At 38.4% G+C, this 23,494-nt stretch overlaps 1 protein-coding gene across 1 annotated transcript; it reads left to right on the forward strand.

Moving 5' to 3' along the window:
• Positions 1-3,940: 3,940 nt before the first annotated feature.
• nckap1l (NCK associated protein 1 like) lies at positions 3,941-22,469 on the forward strand. Its single transcript, XM_072452052.1, has 31 exons — positions 3,941-4,098; positions 5,228-5,338; positions 5,407-5,499; positions 5,911-5,967; positions 6,753-6,895; positions 6,974-7,064; positions 7,331-7,468; positions 7,687-7,735; positions 8,218-8,374; positions 9,515-9,571; positions 9,657-9,753; positions 9,937-10,046; positions 10,132-10,264; positions 11,110-11,191; positions 11,260-11,318; positions 11,386-11,531; positions 11,600-11,726; positions 12,603-12,722; positions 13,021-13,160; positions 14,279-14,410; positions 15,404-15,622; positions 16,085-16,215; positions 17,397-17,494; positions 17,989-18,082; positions 18,227-18,309; positions 18,526-18,606; positions 19,449-19,542; positions 19,708-19,824; positions 20,710-20,819; positions 21,029-21,118; positions 21,653-22,469. Exons 1-31 carry the CDS (start codon positions 4,006-4,008, stop codon positions 21,767-21,769), a joined length of 3,369 nt encoding a protein of 1,122 aa, XP_072308153.1. The 5' UTR covers positions 3,941-4,005; the 3' UTR covers positions 21,770-22,469.
• Positions 22,470-23,494: the final 1,025 nt, after the last annotated feature.

Below are 23,494 nucleotides of genomic sequence, written 5' to 3' on the forward strand. Positions count from 1 at the left end.
CTGTCACCTCCTGCTTTAGCATCAACACAGAGGTCCACCCAGCACCTCAGTAAATTTCATACTAATCTCACAATATTCCTTTCACAGTGTATCATTTCAATCTCCCCACACTAAAGAGGAAAGATTCATTTTTGACACCAAGACTCCAATTCCATTTTCGTGTTCAATTGCATGATAATAAGTCTGATTGTGTTTTTACATTACCGCGTCAAAGAGTTATAGAGTACTATTGATAGCTTTCTCTTCATGATTGGCGCTGACACAAACATTTACTAGATCCCTATAAAGCTCTCAAAAGTTGTATTCTTGGATTAAGCTCCTAATTGTAAGCAGTTCACACTCGCGGTAAAGCAGCGGACCAGAATGCATTCTCCATGTGTCGCCAAAGGATTAGTGATTGCAGGAAGTCTGGGCACTCAATGGTAAACCACAAAACAACTGAGATGTTAATAAACTTCTGTGATATTTTTACATCTTAACATTTGAAAAGGGACATTGCAACTGGGCCATATATTTTTAATGTGACACAAGAAGTTTACAGATGGTTACTTCTAATTCTTCTGGTGTGGAGTTGTTTTCTGCTCTAGCTAAAAGTAAAAGCAGAGTATTCTGACCTTTCTTGAGTCTCGCGGTCAGTTTGGGACTTTTGAATTTAACTGCTGCTTGTTAAGTATTGGTTTTGTACTGGTTTGGTTTACTGGAGGACCCTGTTGAGAAAGGTTTTGAAAGCGACTGCAATAAAGCATGTACAGTTCAAATCCTGCCAGGACATGGTAACGGTAAAGCTCTGTGAAGGTTTTAAAAGCCGTCATATTTGTCACACACGCACGCACACACACACACAAACACAAACACACACACAACTTTCTACTGTGCAGTGTGGATGATGCCTGTAGGCACTTTACAGTAGATGTTGTGAATGTTGTTTCTGTCTCTTGTCAATGCTCTTGCCTGTACCATGCCCTGACGTGCCATGAAAGAATGCCTCCTGTATATGTCTAATCATTTAGATGTGTAATTACACACCATATAGAGCTATAGCCAGGGGACACACTATCACAATTATGTTCTTTAAAAGGAGAAGTTGCTTCATTCGGTTCTAGAGCCAGAGAACCAAATGAACAAAGAGACAGAACAATACTAAATGCTAACATGAACTCTTTTAAAGCTGATTGTCAATAAATATACTATTTTACCGTTGTTCATATAACAAAATATGTACAAACCGTGTATACTTATAGTGTAACAGATGTAACTACAAGTCAAATGGGGACAATTAGTGCAGAGGTATCAACAGGATCACTACACACATAGGTGTCACTTTTTCCCTGTTCACTATCACATTCAAACCCTGGTGACATTGTATAGAAAACCACTCACTGGCAGACAGAACTGATACTGAATGGAAATAGCTCTCTGCAGATGAATACTCAAGCCCAGTGTGTTATGTTATATTGTAGATACAGTAAGTACGAAGAGCCCGTGTGCTGACATGTGGACTGCAGACGGAGCTGGGGCCACTTCCCTGCACCCCTTTGTAGATTTGCCTGAAGTCAAATGGGGAGCAACAGGCCTGTCTCAAGTCAGTTTCGGCTTGCCACAGTAATCAAAAACACAAATCTGCGTAAAAAGTGTCCCAATCAATTATAAGCAAGTCAATCCTCTAATCCTTTTCAGTATTAATTCAGTAGTATTACAATTAGCTCTATCACTCTATCAATAAGTCATCATTCCATCACATTTAAATAGAGCCAATGCGGTATTACATATGGCTTTAGAACAAAGAGAAAAAGAAACATACCAATAAGTTAAATTGGGTCAATGTCTACTGTTTTTAAAAGCATTTTTTAAAATCACAACCCCGTTCAGAGAGAGTAACTTAGTTACACCTCCCTCAACTCCATTGGCACTCCTCTTGCCTGTTTACATGTGCTTTTGTCTGCCTTCCCAGACGGTCTTGTTAACACGTCCTTCATTCTCTCAGGCTTTGCCAAACGGGAAATAAATGTCTCATGTCCATTTAACACCAGTCATTCATTTACCTTGCCGACATTTTCTGTGGTTAACTTTAGTGCTTCTAATTAAGACGATTATCCCCCCTCAGCTTAGACATAAAAAAAACACTTCATTATACACTTTGGTCAAGATGCCTCTAAAAAGGAACATGCACCCAGCACTTGCTTGTTTAGCAGCTCAGTTTGTTCTGGTTAAATTTACAGTCTATAAAGTCAGTAAATGTAACTCGATTTATGTTTTCACTGTTTGGGATATAAGGAACTACTTCATGAATGTACTTCATTAATGTAGTTCATAAATGTGTGATTTTGAAGTTATTTGGTTAGTTTGCATTATATTACTCATTACTACATTACTAAATTACTATAAAGCACATATCTGTTGTTCATTTAGTTATTTGTTTGTTTGGGTGAATCTATTCCTTGGGCCACATGCTTCAAAGTCTTTGAAGCTTTCTCCTGCTGAGCTTTTGGCTGATAGACACTGCCATCAAGTGGTCAAGAAACAACATAACATTATTCAAGAACGTATTGAACTTATTGATTTAATATTTCCTGCCTTCCTGCTGAATGCTGATGTGGCCCAAATAATATACATGTTAGTAACAAATACTATTATAAAGCTATTTAAGTTGTAAATAATCTGAATCAGAAAAGGTTTATTGCCATTGTCATTAAACACAGTTCACAAACGAACTTGTCTCCGCGTGAAGGTGCAACATAAAACAATGAATAATAAAATAATAATAGCAACATTTATAGAGTCAAGTAAGGGCAAATAATGGTTAAGAATGTACTAATAAAACAAGTAAAAAAAAAATACTTGTCTCGGTATGTACAGATATTTACACAAACATTACAGATGCACGGAAATAAGATAACCTTTATTTGTCCAACAATGGGGAAATTCCAGTGTTCCAACACATCTTAGACACAGAAACAGATTAGGCACAGAAGTGTAATAATAAAAAAACAGAAAAAAACTTGAACTCACCAGAGATAATTGGGTCTTATATTGGCTCTTGTACTCTTGATAAAAATAACACTCTTATTTACAGCTGTTTTATGGACAGAAAATATTGCACCAGGATGGTTGACCTTCTGTCACAGTATTGCACAGGATTTTGACAGTATTGCACATGATTCTGAAGCTGAATGACACATGTTCAGGGCTAACAGTGTTTATTGTAGCAGCAAGAAGGACAGACCTGCAAAACCTCTCCTTCACACATAAATATGGCAGACAGTGTGTGGATAGTATTGGTTGAATAATTGTTAAAGTGGCAGGTGTTAAATGTTCATGAGTCCAACGGCAGAGGGAAAGAAACTGTTCTTATGGTGGGAGGTTCTGGTCTTGATGGACCGTAGCCTCTTGCCTGAGGGGAGTGGCGAGTGGTGTTAAGCTCCTCGTCCAGTTTTCGGTCGTCTGCAGCTTGGGGGGCTTAGGGCTTGTAGTTAGTGAAATGCCGGAGCCCACTTCACACAGTGGCGGGTTTTTGTCAGAGAACTGCTGCTTCAGACGCATTTTTCACGCACTGTGATCTAGCTCTTTATACCTCCCTGCTAAGTCCATACTACGCTTCTTTGTAGCGGTCACCAGCCCTGTGCGCTGCCTCCTTAACTGCCAAATAAAGTTAATTTCATATTTTTTACTATACATTTAATTGTGCTTTGCCAAATTGACAATAACAATTTAGCCTAAAATGGCCAAATTAAAAACAAGAACAGTTAAGTCTACATCTGAGAAAATAACAGATCAACTTTTCTTAGTTTGCAATACAGTAAATTGCATTACCCTAAATATGTCAGTTCAGAAATGCTGATTAGTGCGATGTACTGTACAGCTAAAGAGAGAGTGAAGGATTTACAAGTCTATGATACTTCCCTATATGAGCCCCATGTGACCCAGACCTGGGAGAGGCTGTGGTGCTTCTGCAGCCTCACAAGGAGACCTAGGCCCTCACGGAGTTGCAGGTGCTTTGAGACCAAAATGATGGACTACCAGCAGAAACTGGCTGAGAAGTTGACCCTCTTGAATGAGCGGGGCAGTGGAGTCCTCATACGCATGAACTACATTAAGAAGGTGAGGCTCACAGGAAGTTAACATGAGTATGAGACTTGAAGAAGGATCTAACATTTTGCTTCTTTTAACTTACATTTTGAAACTTTACTCTTTTTACAGGGATGGAATTTATTTTGAATATGTAACAGGAGCGATATTTCTGGTCTATGAAAAGTATTCATTATTGAAATCCTTGACTTCGGTTTGAGAAGCTTTTGTCACTGCATCGTTCTGCAAAAAGGAAGCGAGAACAGGAAGTCAGTTTTAGCTCACAATCTTGTCAAATTTCAGTAAGGCTATAACTGTGTGTCAAATGTTTGATGAAGCATAAATGACATCAATATATGAAGTGTAACAGAAAACAATGAAGGAAAAACAAACAAAAAACACTTAATGTTTGGATTTATAAACTTTTTAAACAATTTAGCACTTCAAGTAGTTGGAACCATATCCGATGTTAATAAAGCACAGTTCTCACTTTGAAGATATTGACACGCTGTGAGAGAGGCTGCTGGATCAGGGCCACCTTAGATGTGGTTATGAAATGAAGGAGGAGGATTCAGTGTAATACTTCACACTCATCACGTGCATCATATTTATGTCGACATAATGAAGCTCTTCAGCACACTGGGGTTAAGATTTGGATGTTATAAAGCCTATCCTGTCTTATCATGTTCCAAATATTTGATTATTGTTTAATTCTGGTTTAGACCTGGTTTAATTCTAGGTTAGACCTAGGTCTGACTTGGTTGGTACTAGTTTTATCTTAGTTTAAGTCTAGTTCAGTACTGGATTGGCATATTTGCAGAGCAAAAAAAATGCTTAACCAATGTTTTGCTTCTTATTTTTCACCAAATTATGTCACCAGTGGTGGTTGTTCCCCTCAGGGGGACATGATTATTGTCCTATCGCCCAGCCCTAGTTTACTGTATTGCTGTACAGCAGTAAGGGGATACAACTGTCCAAATAAAGGGTCTGTAGGTCAAACCTCAGCCATATTAAAAACAGTGTGTCACTAAGTAAAACACAAGCTACCTCCAGGCCCAATATTGTGACAAAACGCATTAGACATAAAAAAACGACACAATTACTCTATGACCGGTTCATTGTGGCTATCAATAAGCTACAGCTAATTGTCTTTTTATGTCAGACATGTACCGACCCCAAACTACGGCCATCCGTCCTGTCTGATAAAGCCATGGAGTCAGCCATCAAACACATTAACAAGAAATTCCCGAACATTGACTTCAGAGGAAGTGTTGTAAGTTTGCATTAAATAATTAGCAAATGTTGTCTACGAGTGAATTAAAAACATGTATTTGAATGCAGCAAAGTCTGACCTCTATCCAGCGCCAGAAGTCTGAAGTGCTCTCAGCCACGTCCACCTACTACGACTCCTTCCTCGATGTCATAGAGTTCAGGGTGATTCTGTCTTTTTTCAATTTGCATGTCCAATATTTGTGTGTGCAACTTTCACGGTTGCCTTGCTCCTACATGAATAACCGAAGTACACAATGAGCCATCCAATGTATACAGATATTTCCTCTTTCACTTTAGGGCTGCATCACCTTGATTTGCACTTTCAGAACAAATTTACATATAGAGTGGTTTATTTTCATTTTGAAATTTGATTTAACTACAAATATCAAGGGAAGTTAAGTCAGTGCAGTTAGCTATATTACTCCAAAGATATTTCCATAGTTCAATGATTGAGGTCACTCGCAGACATCACAGTTATGAGTTATAATATTTTTGTTGCTGTATACAGTTAATAAAGCGAGGAAAAATGTATAAAGCCTCTTATATCTCAATGATTCTATATCGTTCATCCAGGACCATGTTTATGAGCTGCTCAACACAATAGATGCCTGTCAGTGCTTCTTTGATATTGTGAGTATTTGGAAAAGAGGTAACAAAAATTAAAGCTGTGATAGACAACAACAACATCAACAACACATCTGCTTATACCATCTGCTGCTTCTATTCTGCATTATACATCAATGCTCTCTTCTCTCTCTCTATGATGCTGTTTCATCTCAGTGCAGTAAGCAAAAAATACATTTGATGCATTATGAATGTCTCTTACATAACTGATCTTCGTTTCCTGTGATGAGACTAAACTGATTTTAAAAAGGTCTTTGTTTGACCAGCTAAATCTCTTGTATATTCCATTATTTGCAGTAAAGTTTCAAACTACATTTTAGCACCTGATCGTAATAATTTTTTTTACAACAGCTTTGGTTTAAAGGCATATCTGTCTATGACCCACTGACGCATCAACAGCCATACCACACTATATCAAGATGCAATAAAATATAGTAAAGTTATATGCTAATTACATTTAAAAATAAATCATTTACATAGGTGCCCATTAAATAAGATAAGATAAGATATTCCTTTATTGTCCCACATGGGGAAATTTCATTGATGCAACGTAGGTAGATACAGAGGCAGATACAGAAGAAAAGAACAGATCACTTGTAGGAAGTTTGAAAAACACTCTCAGTAGAAGATCTCCTATAAACAAAAACTCCCATAGACAAAACCTCCCATTTCCCAACAAGGGATGGAGGGGAAAAAATAATAAAGATAAAAATAAATAGATTTTTATATAAGACTCAAGTGCAAGTGTTACACACCAAACCATTCTCTCTGGTATTTCCTCTTTTTGTAAGGCCATCAATTTTGACTTCACTAAAAGCTACTTGGACCTGATCACCACCTACACCTCTGTCATCATCACGCTGTCTCGCATTGATGACAAGAAAGCCCTGGTGGGGATGTTCAACTGCGCTCACGAGATGACCAACGGAGCAAGGTGCAGTCTGGTACGGTCACGTTAGTGCGCTGTATTTATGACAACGTTTTCATGATCACCGCTCCTTGTGCCTTGCAGTGACCCTTCATACCCACGACTTGGACAGATGCTTGTGGAATATGAACATCCTTGGAAGAAACTCACGGAAGAGTTTGGCCCTCACACAAGAGTAAAAACTGACATCAAAATACACACACTTGATTGATTGATGTACTTTTGGAAACATTTGGTGGCAAAAGTTGTATACTTCATCAACATAAGTATTAAAACTGTCAAGTTCAGTTAAAGTATATACACCAGAACAATTGCCCGTTAGACTTTTGACTCAAACAAAACAGGTAGTCTACCCGAAACAGCCCCAGGATTAAAATTCAGGCATATCTGAAATGAGACAACACTATATTTTTGACGGCTGTGTTTTTCTTCCTGCTCCAGTCAGTGACAACGGCCCTGCTGTCTCTGGGCGCGTTGTATCCTCGCAGGAACCTGCCAGCGGAGCAGTGGCGCAGTGCCCACCTCCTCAGCCTGCTCAGTGCCCCCGCGGCCATGTTGGACCCAGCCTGCTGCGACACGGTGAGGTGTCTCCACTTACACACACTCTGACATGGCTGAGTGTGTTTGTTCTGAAAAGAAAAGGCACGAGCAGAACATTGTAAACATTGCGACACGTCTCACTTAGATCTTCTTTCCCTTAATAGAAATACAATATTAAAATGTTTTTGTTTGTTTTCCTCTTATTTGAGTTCTAGCATTGATTCTTGTGTGTTTTTTCTGAATGCATTGTTTTGTAGGTGACATGTGAATATCTATCAGTGGAAGTGATGGAGAGGTGGATTATTAGTAAGTAGACCAAATAAGCCTTTATTTGTCCCACAATGGGAAAATTCCACTGTTGCAACACAGAGTAGGTACAGAAGTAAAATAATAAAAAACAGATAACTTATAAAAAACACTCTTGTAGAAAAACTCTTTTACTCTTAATAGAAATAATTATAACAATAATGACATAATTATTTACAGCTGTTATATGGACAGAGAATATTGCACCAGGATGATTGACATTATGTCAGAGTATTGCACCTGATTATGTCAGTATTGCACATGGTTATGAGGATGAATGACACATGTTCAGGTCAATCACAATATATTATGATTTTGAACAGTGATGATGATATGATTCCTATTATGTCCTTACTTTTTAATCTTAAAGGCCTACCTATCTTTATATCTAAATATTAATATCTTATATTGGCTACATCTGTGTGTGTGTGTGTGTGTGTGTGTGTGTGCGTGCGTGCGTGTGTGTGTGTGTGTGTGTGCAGTTGGCTTCCTGTTGTGTCACAGCAGCCTGAATGCTCACTCACCTGCTCTGGAGCTGTGGAAGATGGCTCTGCGCAGCGGCCTTTACCTCACACTCACCAGGGACGAGATGCTCAACATCCACAAAGTCTCTGAGGATCTCTTTGACAACATAAAGGGGTAAAGAAAGGAACTAAAAAGTAGAGCTACAGAGTTAAGCCTGCGGAAAATACTCAATACCCATTCAATGCTCTAATTATCTATTTTCGGCTCATAAGCTGTAGCACATCTGAATATAGGGGCCAGAGGCTGCTCTCTATTGGCCAGATTCAACAGTGCAGATGAAGATAAACAAACATTTAGGCACTCGCACTTTGTAATGTTTTTGCTTGTTTTAATGGAGATTTTATTGCTTTGTCTGGAATTTTCCACTGCATTGCATTAAAGGGGGCATATATATATATATATATATATATATATATATATATATATATATATATATATATATTGGATGGCGCAGCAGCTAGTACTCTCGCCTCACAGTAAGAAGGTCCTGGTCCTTTCTGTATGGAGTTTGCATGTTCTCCTTGTGTCTGCGTAGGTTTCCTCTGGGTGCTCCAGTTTCCCCTAACACTAAAAACATGTACAATAGGCTCCTCCCCTCTGGGGAGGACTTCCTTGAAAAAGAGTTGCTAAACTCAGTGGGACTTTCCTGGTTAAATAAAGGTCAATAAATATAAAATAGTATTTTAAGGGATTTTTGATGTACACCTGAGTCATCTGTGTTCCCGCCCCCTCGGGTTGACTCCTCACATTAAACAGCATCATAACTGGTCCTCTCTTATTTACGCCCTACACTTGGTATGCCAAAGTATCATGCAAAATCAACTAGTTTTTTAGCACCATGTGTAAACACATCATGTTTTACCCCAGATTTAGCCAAAGCTAATTTCCATCTGTTGTCCCTGGGCAGGCTATGTCATCTATAATGTATATGTCTTTTACAATTACACTTGTTTATATTGCTAAAAAAAAAGGGGGTTTAAGGTTTTATTGCCCATAGGCTTTTTAGACTGGACAGTGCAGCCTGAAGTGGGATTCGACTATTGGGTAGCTCAAGACTTTTAAGATTGATGCTATATTGTGGAACTTTCCAGGCAAAGCCATATCAGCTCCAGGGAGACAGGCAGGTGGCGGACCTCCTCCAGGAGATTTAAAAGATTTAAATCAGCCTGATTTTCACCATATTGCTATGTTTTAAATTTGATTGTGCACACTCTTTCCTAAACAACTGCTTTGATCTTTCATCTCTCTTTTCAGGTATAACAAGCGTATTGCAGACATTAAGGAGTGCCGTGAACACGTCCTTGTAAACAGGTGAGTCTTGAATTGTCTCACTTTAAAAGCCTGATGAAAAGTAATAGGTTTATGAGTATATGTGTGTTATTGTTGTTGTATCCAGTGGGGCCATGCACAGAGAGAAGAGACACTTTCTGAGAGAAGCTTTGAAGGAGTTATATAATGTTCTGGAAGATGAACCTGGTTTACTGGGACCCAAGGTAATGCAGTCTTAACCATAACATGCAGCGCTGCGGAAACATAAATTATTCATTATAACCCCTAAAAAGACGCCTGCTCCTGGGAAGCTTCGACTGAGAGACCTTGAGTTTCAATGTTGTGGGATTTTCTCCTGTCACTGCTGAAATGTGCTCATACCTTATTCTTTGTAATTAAAATTCTAGGCCCTGTTCGTCTACATGGCTCTGTCCTTCTCCAGAGATGAAGTTCAGTGGCTTGTCAGGCATTCAGAAAATATGCCAAAGATTAAGATGCCCGAGGACTATGTTGACAAGTAAAACAGGCTTATAATAGTTAATCCTATGGTTACATGGTAATGGGTGTAAACATACATTCTTCTTGTACCCTTTGTCTTGCAGTCAAATGGCTGAGCTGCTCTTTTACATGGAGAAACTGCGAGACCTGATGACAAAGCACAGCCGTGTCGTCCAGAGATATCATGTTCAGTATTTGGCTCAGTTTGACGCTCTGGTTCTGAACGATACTATACAGGTGTGTGTGCCCAGACGTAAAAGAGCAAACATGTATTTAAATATATAGGTGCACCATGTAACTGTTCTGGTGGGAGGTCTGCCACCTGCTTTTCTTCTTTGAAATGTTTTCTTTTCCTGTAATGTTCAACTGTATGCCATTTATTTATGTTGCATTTGTTCAATTATGGTGCAAGATGTATTGCAATTGAATCGAAATTACAATTTATTGGAACAGCAATTATTCAAGTAACATAATTTAATCTGCAAACAGCAAAATATCCTGTCTTAAAAGCAGCTATAACCCTGTAGTTTAGACCTTCGCAAACATGCTCTGAAAAGCATGGAATTCTTCTATTAGTTTAGCGGTTCATATTTCTGTCTCTGAAATGTTCTCCTGGACGTGATGTGAACATTAACACAATCCTACATTTGAAACACAAATCGTAAATGCCATCGCATTGAAGAAAGTCAATGAAGAAAAATAGATTTATTTTAGATATTACATAATATACATTCATTCATTCATTTTCTACCGCTTGTTCCCTTTGGGGGTCGCGGGTGACTGGAGCCTATCCCAGTGACTTTGGGCCTTAGGCGGGGTACACCCTGGACAGTAGCCAACTTGTCACAGGGCCAACACATAATGTACATATGACACACAATTGTCCCTAACTCCCAAGCCTGGATAAGTGGAAGGGTTGAGTCTAGGAGGGGCATCTGACAGAAACATTCAGTGTGTGAAATACATAAAGGCACATGATGTTATATGTTAGATGACCTTTAGCCCAAGAAGGACAATGATTTTAACGTATTTCCTGTCGAATCTTACAACAAATGGATCTTTGTTTATTCTTTCTTTCCAAGAACATGTATGTGTGTCCTGAAGAAGAGTCGGTCCTTATGAGTTCCTTTGTCTCAACTTTGTCAGCTCTTTCCATAAAACAAGGTAACCACCATATACAAGCTTTTACAATCATTTATACATTTAATTGATCGATCGGATTCACCCGGCAGTGGAAAACAGGGAGGAATTTGATTTGCAGCCACTGAGATTGGATTGGTTGAGATTACAGGTTTTTACTATTGTATTATGCATTTATTCATGTTTATAGATGGTAGGTAATATATTATTCGTTGTAGGCATATGCCAGTGTCAACAAGGCTAACCTTCCCATCAAGGAGTACCCAAACCTTGCAGCAGTGATGAATGTGATCCAGTTTCATACAAAGATGGTTGACAACATTGAAGAAACGCTCCATGAAACCTCTGACTTGTCCATACTTTGGTCAGTGCTTCCTTAGCTTTTGTTTTAAGCTTAAAGAGGAAAATCAATTTGTCCCTTTTTCCTTTCAGTTTCTACCCTTGTGTGTTTGAGAAGATGTTCAGTCAGAGCAGCGACGAGATGAAGCGTTTCCTGATGTCGTTCCCGTCCACCTGCTCTCACTTCAGCCTCTGTGGACACCCGCTCTGTCCAGAAGAGGTCAGGCTACAGTCACGTGCGGTTTGAACGCTCTCAGATTAGAAAGGAGGGATCGGTTACATATTCTTACATGTAATCATGGCAACTATGGGTGTTTTTCTCATATGCAGCTTTTGCGTTAGAATAAAAATGCAAAGTGGGGGGAAAAAAACAATTGGAATGATATTGCTTCAACAAATGCGTTGCTTAAGATAAGATATGCCTTTATTTGTCCACACATGGGGAAATTTCTGGAAAATTTGGGTAAGCTCTCTTAAATTTTGATCATTAAAGGAGATATTTTATGCTTTTTTTTCCCTCTAATTCTTAGTAATAAATTACATCATATTTAGATAATTATTTTACATTTCGTTAATTATAAACTGCAAAATGTAGGCTTAGTAATAGAAATGGGACCTCTGACTTAATTTCAAAACTACAGAATTGAAAATAATTGATAAGCCTCTTCATTGTGGCATTTTGCTGTAGCAAGCAGTGGATTTTCATTGACTTGGTTTTATTGGTTAAAAAACACGGTTACACAAAATTCCTGAACATTACGTGTGTGACCCAAAGTGTAACATTTTATAATATACATGTGGGTAGAGGAAGTGGGTAGGAGGGGGTAGGTGAAAACAGACATTTTCTGAGCACCCAAGCCTCAAATGCAGAGCACTACAAGATTACTCAAGCATGCATGAATCAATCTAAATAACGAAGATTGAACAAAAGATGACATGTCTAAACATTCATAAAGGATGATTTTGCATAATGTTTCCCCTTTAATAGGAAACATGTGAAAAGATGAATTATTATTACACTATCAAAGTAGTGCTGAAACAATGTTGATTACTAGTATTCCTGTCAACACACTGAATGTAGTACTTGTATTTCCAGTCAGAGGCCGTAGAGAAGAGGAGTCTGCGTCTGTGTGTGACTTTCCTGGAGCAGATAGCCAAACAGACCAGCAGTGTCATCCTAGATATTTGTGCTGAGCAATGTCGGCTCCATGACCAGGTAAAATCTCATTATCTGCCAGCATGGAATCTCTGCTCCTCGATCTGAATGTAATTATGGCAGTCGCAACTTGGATTAGCTTCAGGCAAGAGTTCACTTTTGAAATAAAGTCTGTCTTAGAGTAGATTAATTCAGTGTTGTTTCTCTAATCCCTTAAGTAAAATTAGATTAAATAGTTAATGTTTTAACTGGATTCTTGCTAAGTGGCTGTGAAATTTCCTCTTTTCTTCATTCTTGCTGTTTTTTTTGCATTTAACGTCCTTCTCCAAATCTCACTTCCTCTTTCTTTTTTCAATAGTTACTGCCTAAGCATTGTGCTGAGACTGTCAGTGCAGCTCGCTACCGGAAACACAAAAAGACTGTGTCAAAGAAGGGAGAAGTGCAGAAGGAGAAACCGGGGGCAGAAAGCCTCAGGAAAGACCGCGCAGTTGTCACCAAGTCAGTCATTATTTAAAATACATTACATACAATGTCTGGCTGGATGACATCATTCACTATACAGTGAATTCAACTTTTGAATGAAGTATAACAAATGTATTATTATGACACATGTAGGAGCACTGGGGGTAAAAATCCACAAATTGCCTCCAAAAGTACTAGAATATTTGACACTTTAAATCATCTACAATTGTTTCATAGATGCACACTTTGAAAATAGTTTTGTAAAATATAATATACATATTATGTATATTATATATAAATGCAGCAATATGGCTTGCTAATTAAAAAACAACAACTTTTATTCATACATTTCATAGGGACAATGCATATCAATGAGCACATGTAAATTGCCGTGTGAATTTGACAGATCACAGCAAATAGCAAATTGAATGTTTGAATGTTGACAGTGTTGGATATTATCTTATTGTCAGAGAAAGGCTATTCCAATAATGAGTCCCTTTTTGTCCGAATGTGCTGCGTCTGTGCGGTACCTGATAACCCTTATGTTCTACTCAAGCCAAAACAATGTGCTTTTTTAAATACCAAGAATATCATAATGGTACGTTTACCTGCAGTTTACTGCAGCGTACATTTGAGTCTACATCACTGAGTCACTGCAATTCAATGTTTTAAGACAGAAGCTGTTCACATTAGAAGATCTCTGCTGACGTCTTCGGAATAATTTTTCTCCCATCTACTGCAGCGTTGCATTATGTATTAATAGACATAGACTTGTATATGCACAAAACTAGGGGACTTAGGAATGAAATCCATCACCATCAGAGTCTCCCTGAATAAATCATATTTAGCATATTTAGTGTTATAGCATTATTGTCTTAAAACCTAAACCTGCATTTTGTAACCGCCAGGATGTTAATGAAAGGAAACATTGATGTATGAGAAAAGGTCAAGGTCAAGTATAAGTGTATTTATATATCACATCAACAACTACAGAGTGCCCAAAGTACTGTACATACTTACAGTACTAAGAAGTAAAAGCACATGAAAAAACAACCAAACATAGGACATTGTTATGAAAAGATGGTGTTGGTCCATTAGAATAGAAACTCCTAATATAGATCTGTTTATTCATTCATGTCATATCTTCTTAACAGTTTGGACAAGATGCACCTGATGCTGACAGAGCTGTGCTCGACCTACAGCCTCAGCTCGGACCTTATCGTCTTTGAGCACATTGCGGTTCCCACTGAGTTCCTGCTTTCTCATCTGGAGACGCGCCTGGCTGAGTACGCTGAGTGAACAGAGCACAATTTTACTGTAGTTAAATGTGTGTGAGTGCAGTGGTAGAATTTAGGATCTAAAGTTTAACTGACTTTTATTCAGTCACACTAAGAACTAGCTAAATGTAACGTGCATTACACGTATGTATATTTTTTATTTGGATATTTTCTATTCATCATCTTAGGCTGGCATAATTATTGCTGATTATAAGAAGCTAATTATACAGCTGAATATGCTCAGATACTGATGATGGTATTCATCAGTTCCATGTCCTTAATATATGAAATGTGCCCTAATCGGATGGTTTGATGGATGGCCAAATGACAGAAATATTGTACATGCAAATTATTCAGCTCATAACGGACAACTTTTTATTTCTAAGATTTATATGAATGACACGGATCATCTGGCCTTAGTCGGTATAAAATTATATAAAGTATACAATTCTATATAACTATAAAAAAGTCCCTTTTCTTGAGTGACGTGACATGACCAGAACTAGCTGTCTGCTGTCAGTATAGCATCTACTCAGCTGTTCTTGTCTTCAAAATCAAAATCAAATCTCGGCTCCATCAGAGTAATGGAGCATATGCAAGTTTGTGTAGCACCATGTTCCAAAACCAAAAAAGAAATGTGACATGCACGTTTTGCTGAGTGTCGTTTGAGGCTTTAGCGTGTAGTCTAAAGTCTTGATTCTCGGGAAACTCTTATTGCATATGTTCTGCTCAGTGTCCCTGCCATGGCTGATGATTATCTCTTCTGTCACCCTAAATTTAGCACACTTTAGTAAACTTAATTCTCTCTTTACAGAAGTAATTGTTTAAACGGAATACAAGATTGCGGAAGTGTAGGAAAGCCAACAAATTAAGTTAAGGCCCGGGGCAGTCACTGTGCTGTATGCCTCGTTGAACCCATTTTAAAGTGCCATCTGTCCAGCTCAAATCCACTCCAGGTCATTGATAAGTGAGACGTTGGTCAAACTTTTCTTTTCCCTCCAGGATCATCGTGAGAATGGCTAATTTCAGCCAGGCCACACAAGAAATAGCGCGTCCGTCTGATCTCCTGGCCGACATAAAGGCCTACACTGCCACCTTGCAAGGCCTGGGCAGCTACGTCAATGTGGATGTCACTCGCATGGTTAAGAGTGTTCTGTTGCAGCAAACCCAGCCTCTGGACTCCCACGGTGGACAGACCATCACAACCTTATACACAAACTGGTATGTGAATGTGGACTCATCATCAGCATAAGCTATATTTCGGACACTTACGCAGTCCATAGGCAGCACACATGTAGTACAACAAAAACAAAGGCCATAACATCCTTTCCTGTACAGGCTCAGACGCCATAAGTCTTTGTGCTCACATATATGTAGGTAATGTTAACAAAATACACTAATACACTGTTATTTTCTGTCTGACACAATACTCCTCTGCATTTATTGGGCTATAAAATGTCAAAAGTACTCTTAGAAACCTTTACCCTTTAGCCCTGACTGACTTATTGACAACATTATTGAATCTCTTGTTGGGTATAACATATTGACACAGAAAATTATGTTCGACTTTGTCTGTTTAAAGTTGGATAACATTGAGTTTTGAATCAACAAAGTCTATCCTTTCCTTTCTTCCATATTGTTTGTATCTAAAGCTGCAGGGTTTGTTTTGAATCTGCCTCAAAGGTACCTGGAGAGTTTGCTGCGCCAGGCAAGCAACTCCTTTATCGTCCACTGTCCCACAATGCACTGCTTTGTCAACCAGACCATGGACAATGAGCCCAGTTTCAAGGCGGAGGAGTTCTCAGACATTTCAGGTCAGACTACTACACGAGACGCATCTTAATCAGGCCCAGAATCCTGCTTGCATCTCAGTGGAATAACAATACCATTGAGCTGTAAAAGCATCATGTCGTTTTTAGTTTGGATTACCTTGGGGAGAGATTTTAAAACCTGTTTCTTAATCAAATAAGGAATTCACGCCTCTGTACCAGTAAATTAAGTTTGCATTCATACTTGCACATACACATCAAATTTGGGATTAAACTGGAACTAATCCTGGACTAGACCAAGACTAATCCAGGACTAGAACAGTGTCTACATACGGACTGAACTGGGCTCAAACTAGGACCCAACAAGGACAAGTGTGATATCACCCTTAATTAACTTTGTGCCACAATCATAATCGCTCATTGTCAGAACAAGTTGCGCCTGTGCTTCTCCTGCAAAGAGTCACGAAACTAGCAAAGCTTATTGATGTAAAAATGAATAATACTACCTGTTTTACACAGCTCTGACAGTGTTGACCTGATGGAAACTTAAAACACTTCCTGTTTGAAAAAGCTATTCCAGCCTCTCTTACGTGTATTCATCCTCCGCAGAGCCTGAAAGTACACCTCCGCTGTATCGTAGGAACAGTGCACTGCCTTGTGATAAAAATAAAAAAGATTACAAATTCACATTCTAATCTCTGTAGACACTAATACACACACTACGCCTCCTCACAATTGCCTATATTTACTTGTTGTGAGTCACCAATGGTTTTTGTCCTATCAATCATTCTTATGTGAAAAACATTGTAAATTATTGAGGTTTTTTAAATCAATAATAAGAATAATCTTTATTTTAACATAAAGACAAGGTTTACAGAGAGCAGTACACTCAGCAACGTAGAAGACAAATAATAATAACATAGTATACAAGCAGTGAAAGCTGACAGAGAGAGAGCAAACAACTAAATAAAGAAAAAAGGAAACTACAATATGCAACACAAACAAATTAGGAGGAGTTTCAATACTAATCTAATACAAAAGTCATTGTATCGTATCAAATGTATGTTGTTACTATACTATATAGTATAGTATTGTTATAGTATGTCTATAGTATTAATTGGTATCAATAGCACGGCTATCACACTTCACTTATGAAAAGTACTTGGTCTAATGTCAATTGTATATAAGAGTGTAATGTAATTTGAGAACATTATTTCTTTAAACAGAGTTGAGGGCACTGGCTGAGCTCATTGGCCCTTATGGTCTGAAGTTTCTGAGTGAGAACCTCATGTGGCACATCACATCTCAAGTCAGTGAGATCAAGGTAAAATGTGTGGAATTTGTCTGTTTCTTCTCAAGTCAGTTTCCATGGAGTTCAGCTTCCTGTTCCAAGCAACATTTTGGGCACTTTTCACCATTCAGAAGATTTTTGTTTTAAATTGCTAATTGCTATGATAGTAGTTGTAATATTTGTATAGTTCTGAAACCCATGAATGTATAGAGAAAACTATTTTGATAGTGTTTTACTGCATTTCTTATCAAGTATGGTCATTTGTCATTGATTTTTTTTTTTTTTACTGTGAGCCGCTAAATGCAATCTCGACTGAGTATATATACATGTTTAAATTAATGCTCGCTGTCATAAAAAATGGGCCCAGGATTATTAATAACAAGGCACTTTGTCCTGGATAATCAAAATATAAAAAAGTCACCTTTGGTTAGAATCTCTGCTCTGATCTCAATGACACAGGAGCTTGGATCGCTCTCTATTTCCCACTTATCAAGGTGATTTTTATTGACTTTGTTCTCTTCTGTCAGAAACTGGTGATTGAAAATATGGACGTCCTGGTACAGATGAGAAACAATTCTGACAAGCCTGAAGAGATGGCCAACCTTAAGAGGAGACTGACAGGTGAGGTGGAGAGACAGATGTGGGGGAGATTTGCTATTTACAGCAAACTTTTTACAAATGAGGAGAATCTTTTTTGTTCTTTTTATATCACATTTGTAAATTGCACTGAAGCAAAACTGATAATAATTATAATTTCTAATAAAGGTGGAGAAAACATGCTGAAGAGGATGACAATCATCGGCGTGATCTTATCTTTCAGATCAATGGCGAAGGACTGTCTCAAAGATGTAATGTAACACTACTTGGAACAGAAATCTTAAAAATGTTTTACATACATAGTTATGATGATTTATTATTTAAAGCTACTCCACTATTGTTCCTGTTTTTGTTCTGCTCGTTGAGGGACAGATTGCTTCTTGATTGGTTCTGGTTTAGACGTGTTTTCTTAGGTGAAGATGTAGTGATATTCAGAATAAATTGTATATTCACGTATATTTACACAGACTCTGGAGAAGCACTGTTCATATCTGGTGGGGCCCATCGGTGGCCTGAGAGACTTCCTTGCCCCTGAAGCTGACATTAAGGTACCTCCACTTCAATACAGTTAATGCAGGTTCAATGACACGCCTGGCTTCCTTCATTTACACTTTTATTACTTGGCATGAATTTCTATTCCTCCACTTCTGGGGACTTTCTTTTAGATGTTGTGCGCCTCACATCAAACACGCGCTCTGAATAACATATGCCCCCTGGTGAGATAGTAAAGACCTTGAACTCTGTGCCTGTTTCCCAGTGGATGGAAGAGGAATGTGAAAGTTGCATTGGCATTCAGTGAGGGGGGAATGTTGTTTATGCATTAATCATCATTAATCATCTTTTCAGCATATTTCCCCATGTTGTAGCATTGGATTTATGGTGATGTTTCAGGGCCACCAAAATTCAGTGTAATGCATTTACACATGCATTTTTTTTTTTGCAACTTGAATTGCACAACTTAAGATTTAACCATTTCTCTAAAAGTGTCCCTGGGCCTTCCTGAGTGCCATATATCGCGAGCCAAATGAAATTCCTTATCTCTCTTTGGCGCTGCCTCACCCCCCTCGCGCCCCTCACTTGCGTCTGGCCCTACATCTGAGTGAGCTATGGGGGACGTACCACCTCCCGCTCCTGGATAACCCCTAAGACGTCAGAGAGCTGCTGTTGCCTCTGAGAGACGCAGCGCATCAGTGGAAACTGTGTGCCCAGACAGGCCAAACATACAAGCATTACAAATAAGGAAAGATCACAACCCTCGTTCTAAAATTAGGTCCAGAACATAGTGGAATGTCACTTACTGGTAAAATAAACGGTTCCTCCTGAACTGATACTGTCTTAGTAACGCTATAAAAATCATCCTAAATCAAGACTTTGTTTCCTGACTTTGCAGGCGACTCTCAGCGTGTATGAACTGGCCTCCGCTGCAGGATTTTCATGTGATATTGATCCAGCTCTTGTGGCAGCCATTAGCAGCATGCAGACAGGTAAAAACTGTTATAATAGAGGCCAACAACAGGGTTTCGAACAGTGTAGAAAGTATGACAAATGCTTGAACACAGATTGAGCACATAATAAGATAAAAATATTATGTTCCCAATCTGTTTCTTTGCCCTTTTTGTATTAATTGGAGTATTTTGTTTGTTTCCAAGACAACACCTCCATTGATGAGGAGTATAAGCTGTCCTGTTTACTGCTGGTCTACATCGCCATGTCACTACCGTCATTGGCCCTGGATCCTAACTCCTGCTACTCTCGGGAACATGGAGGTGCACTTTCATTCACCTGTGTTCACAATCCGCCCACAGCCACCATCAAAACCCTGTCCCTGTCATTAATAATCCCCACCCTAAGATTAGGCTCATTAACACTTTTGCATCTCAAACTTTCCAGCCTAACTCAAGTGGTTTTAGTCACAGTATCCTTCTTAATTGGAACCATGTTTTCTAGTGAGATTTTTCTTTACAGATAAGTTTGGGTTGACGTGGTTTGGTACGGTTGCTATTGGCTTGTGGTTCCCCTGCCTTCATTTCCTCACTGTAACATTAAGGGGAGTTTAGATTTCTATCAGTACAAAGGGTGCGATTATTCTCTTTTATTTTTCCACTAGTCCATTTTGAAATCAACATACCTATAAAGCTTTGGAAAAAGTCATTAGGTAGCAATCATTAATCACAGAATCGTAAAAACATCCTCTCTTGGCTACAGGCCTTGCCATTAAAGCTCAAGGTGTCACAGAGAGTAGTGTCTAGAGGTATATTATATCTCAAACTTTTTGATCAGCATGTAATGTTTTTTAGAATACATAAAGAACATAAAACACAGAACATGACCAGGTTAGGATTAAACAATATGAAGAAGAACACAAGCGGCACAAAACAATCACTGAAAACAAAAACATGACACACTAAACTGAAAAAGGTCCAATCTTGTCCAAAGTCCAAATTAAGTCTGAATGTGATTTTTTTCCTTCTTCCGTATCTGTCACAATGTCAGTCCAGTCCTTGTGTGTGGCTGCAGATTGTGTTTTTTGTATTGGCCTTTTTCCCTGCTGCCAGGAGTATGCTCAAATGGTATCTATTTATTGGATACATGGACACAGAATCTGCATTTACACGTGACTGAAAGCATCTGAAAGTCTTGTTTTTTGCCAGGGCACAACAACAACATCCACTGTTTAGCTACGGCCATCAACCAGCTGTCAGCCGCCATGTTTACTGTTCAGAGCAAGAACATTGAGCAGCACCTCAAAGAGTTTCTCCTGGTGGGTGAGAGCCAAGTCTCTTAGAATACGTTGAATTATGTCACTGTTTTGTCAGGATTCCAGTGTTTTAAATAAACAATTTCTTGGGCACTTTGTATTTATGTTGAAATGGTTTCCCAAGACCTTCCTGACCTTTGTCCTGGCTGAGGTCGCATGCACCACTGTCAAATCATTTAACTTTTTTGATGTCTTTTCAAATTGCAATGCAGCTGGCGTCATCCACTCTTCTTCAACTTGGACAGAACTTGGAACGGGTGGAGAGCAAGAATCGAGAGTCCGTATACTTGCTTTTACACATGGTAACAGTCTTTTTATATTACACATTGTGATTTTTAAAAAAAATATTATTATTTTATTTACAATCTCAAAATATATTTTTTTAATAATAACATAATATAATAGAAACTTGGGTTAGGGTTAAATTAGATTCTGCTTCTGAAAGCATGATGACATGACCAAGAGTAAATTGCAATCCTTCAAAAGATTTTTCCAAACAGCACATATCTGTTTTTGCAAAATAATTTTTCAGTTATGTTTTTAAGGGATTTTTAACCCAACTTTCAATGCTGTTGTAATTAAATGAATGTAAGAAAGGGCAGTCCAGGGGGCAGTCCAGGCAAAGCCATAACTAGAAAATTGACTGAGTGGGCCTTTAACCAATTTATTTGAACAACCATGTAACTGATTCTTCACTTCCCATGATCATCTTTTGCAGGGAGACACAAAAACAGCCCTTAGATAGTCATCTAATGTCAAATCTTTACTAGCAATTTAATGTTTAGAAGTATTTTGTTGTACCAGGTTGTTTAAATGTCTTTGTTCTTGTCACACAGCTCGTGGAAGAGTCTCCCTTCTTGAGTCAGGACATGTTGGAGTGCTGTTTTCCTTATGTGCTGCTCCGAAATGCCTACAGAGAAGTGTACAGGGCCTTCATCATCACTCTGGGATGATCCACGCTGCTTAGTTTTGGCATCAGCTGGTAATGTGCTGGACTAGAACCTCAGATTAACTATGTGCCCAGAGTTTCACAGGCAATGCCCAGTTAAAACATGAAAGGTAAGGGTAAATTGGGTAAGGGTAAATTGTTAATTAAAAGCCAGATCATTAAAATTACTGTCCCAAAATTTGAAGTAAATAATATGCATTTTATGACCATTTTAAAGTTGATTTATTTGTGACATTGTACATCATTGTCAAGTTATTTATTTATTTTTTTTTATTTTGGCTCTCAAATAATTCGTCAATAAGAGAGCGGACTGAGTTGTGATGGTGTTACCTTTTCTAAGCCAGCACATACCCTACCTTTAACTGAGAAAACGTTTGTAAAATTGCCTTTCATAATAACTTTACTCATTGCATTTTGGCTCTAGACACATAATAATATTTTAGTTAAGTCTCTATACAAATCATCCTCATCAAACTGTCTGTAAGCAAACTATAACCAGAGCTATTTTCTTTCAAGTGCAAATACATATGGATTTATTCAACATTTGAACAGTATCTTATGTCTATTGTTGCCAGAAGACAAAAACATGCGCTGACTCTTTACACGCTCTTACTGTGTTTGTGGTGCTCATGTTTGCTTACATGCATCTGTTTTTAACAAAATCATTGAATCTTCAAATCAATACTAAGCACTGCAGAATTGAATATACCATCTGAAGGTCAGTACCTTTGTATCTTTGAAAATGAAAATAAAAATGTTGAAATATTGCACATGGCATTTGAGGTGAAATCCTGTTACTAATTCTAGGAGGTCTCCAGGGAAACAGTGTGTCCCTGTAGCTTTTGCCCTGATCTGCTGGAGCAGTGTCTGTTTGGTTGCCACACAAGAGATGTGTCCATTCTTTCTGTTTGTTTGTTGTATTGTGCAATATCTTTTCACGAGAGGATTCAATTCCCTCTGTAACAACAGGGAAACCTACTGTAAACACACATTTGACACTTACAGATACTAATAGTGGAAATCCATTCGATTGGAAGATTTTTTTTTTTTTTAATCCAAGATGTCCCATGTTTATTTTCAAAGCAGATCTGTAAAGTAGCTCAAACGTTTGATATTCATACATATATACTATTCATATTTCGACTGAATCTCCACATTCAAATATTCTGTATCAGGAAAGCCCATAGTGATTCCTCTCTTGAGATGCGCCCTGGTGGAAACTTTGGCTCTTATATTGAGCTCTCTGCTGAATATGTTGGTGACGCACACTTCCTGCTGATTGGTGGTACAAGTATCATTGTATGGATACACTAGAACTGTGAGTCAATTTAATTTAGAGTGGCGAAAAGGCTGTTAGTTATTCTGGGGAATATACAAAGAGGCCCATTAATATAAAACATGCAGACTCTAACTGAAGACATACAAATGAGATTTAAAGCGGTTCGCGCTCTGCAGGAGGTCATGACACCTATGTACAGGATACACAGTGTGTGTGACGGATGGCTCGGTCGCCACACATGCAGGACCACACAAGAAAGGTAGGCCTCTCCTAAAATCTCTTATTTGTTGTTCCACTTATTGTCTTCATCTGCTTTAAATAGACAGTTAGATGTGGGCAGTGTAAATTTTCTGGGACAGCGTACTTTTGTTCTTTTTTGCTCTGAATAAACTGCTGAATGCATAATCATGATTATAATGAAACTGCATTTCCTTGTGTTAAATTACCCTT

The sequence above is a fragment of the Eucyclogobius newberryi genome, unplaced genomic scaffold (genome assembly GCF_026437365.1).
Source record: "Eucyclogobius newberryi isolate DKJ021-1_F unplaced genomic scaffold, fEucNew1.0.hap1 SCAF_19, whole genome shotgun sequence".
NCBI lineage: Eukaryota > Metazoa > Chordata > Actinopteri > Gobiiformes > Gobiidae > Eucyclogobius > Eucyclogobius newberryi.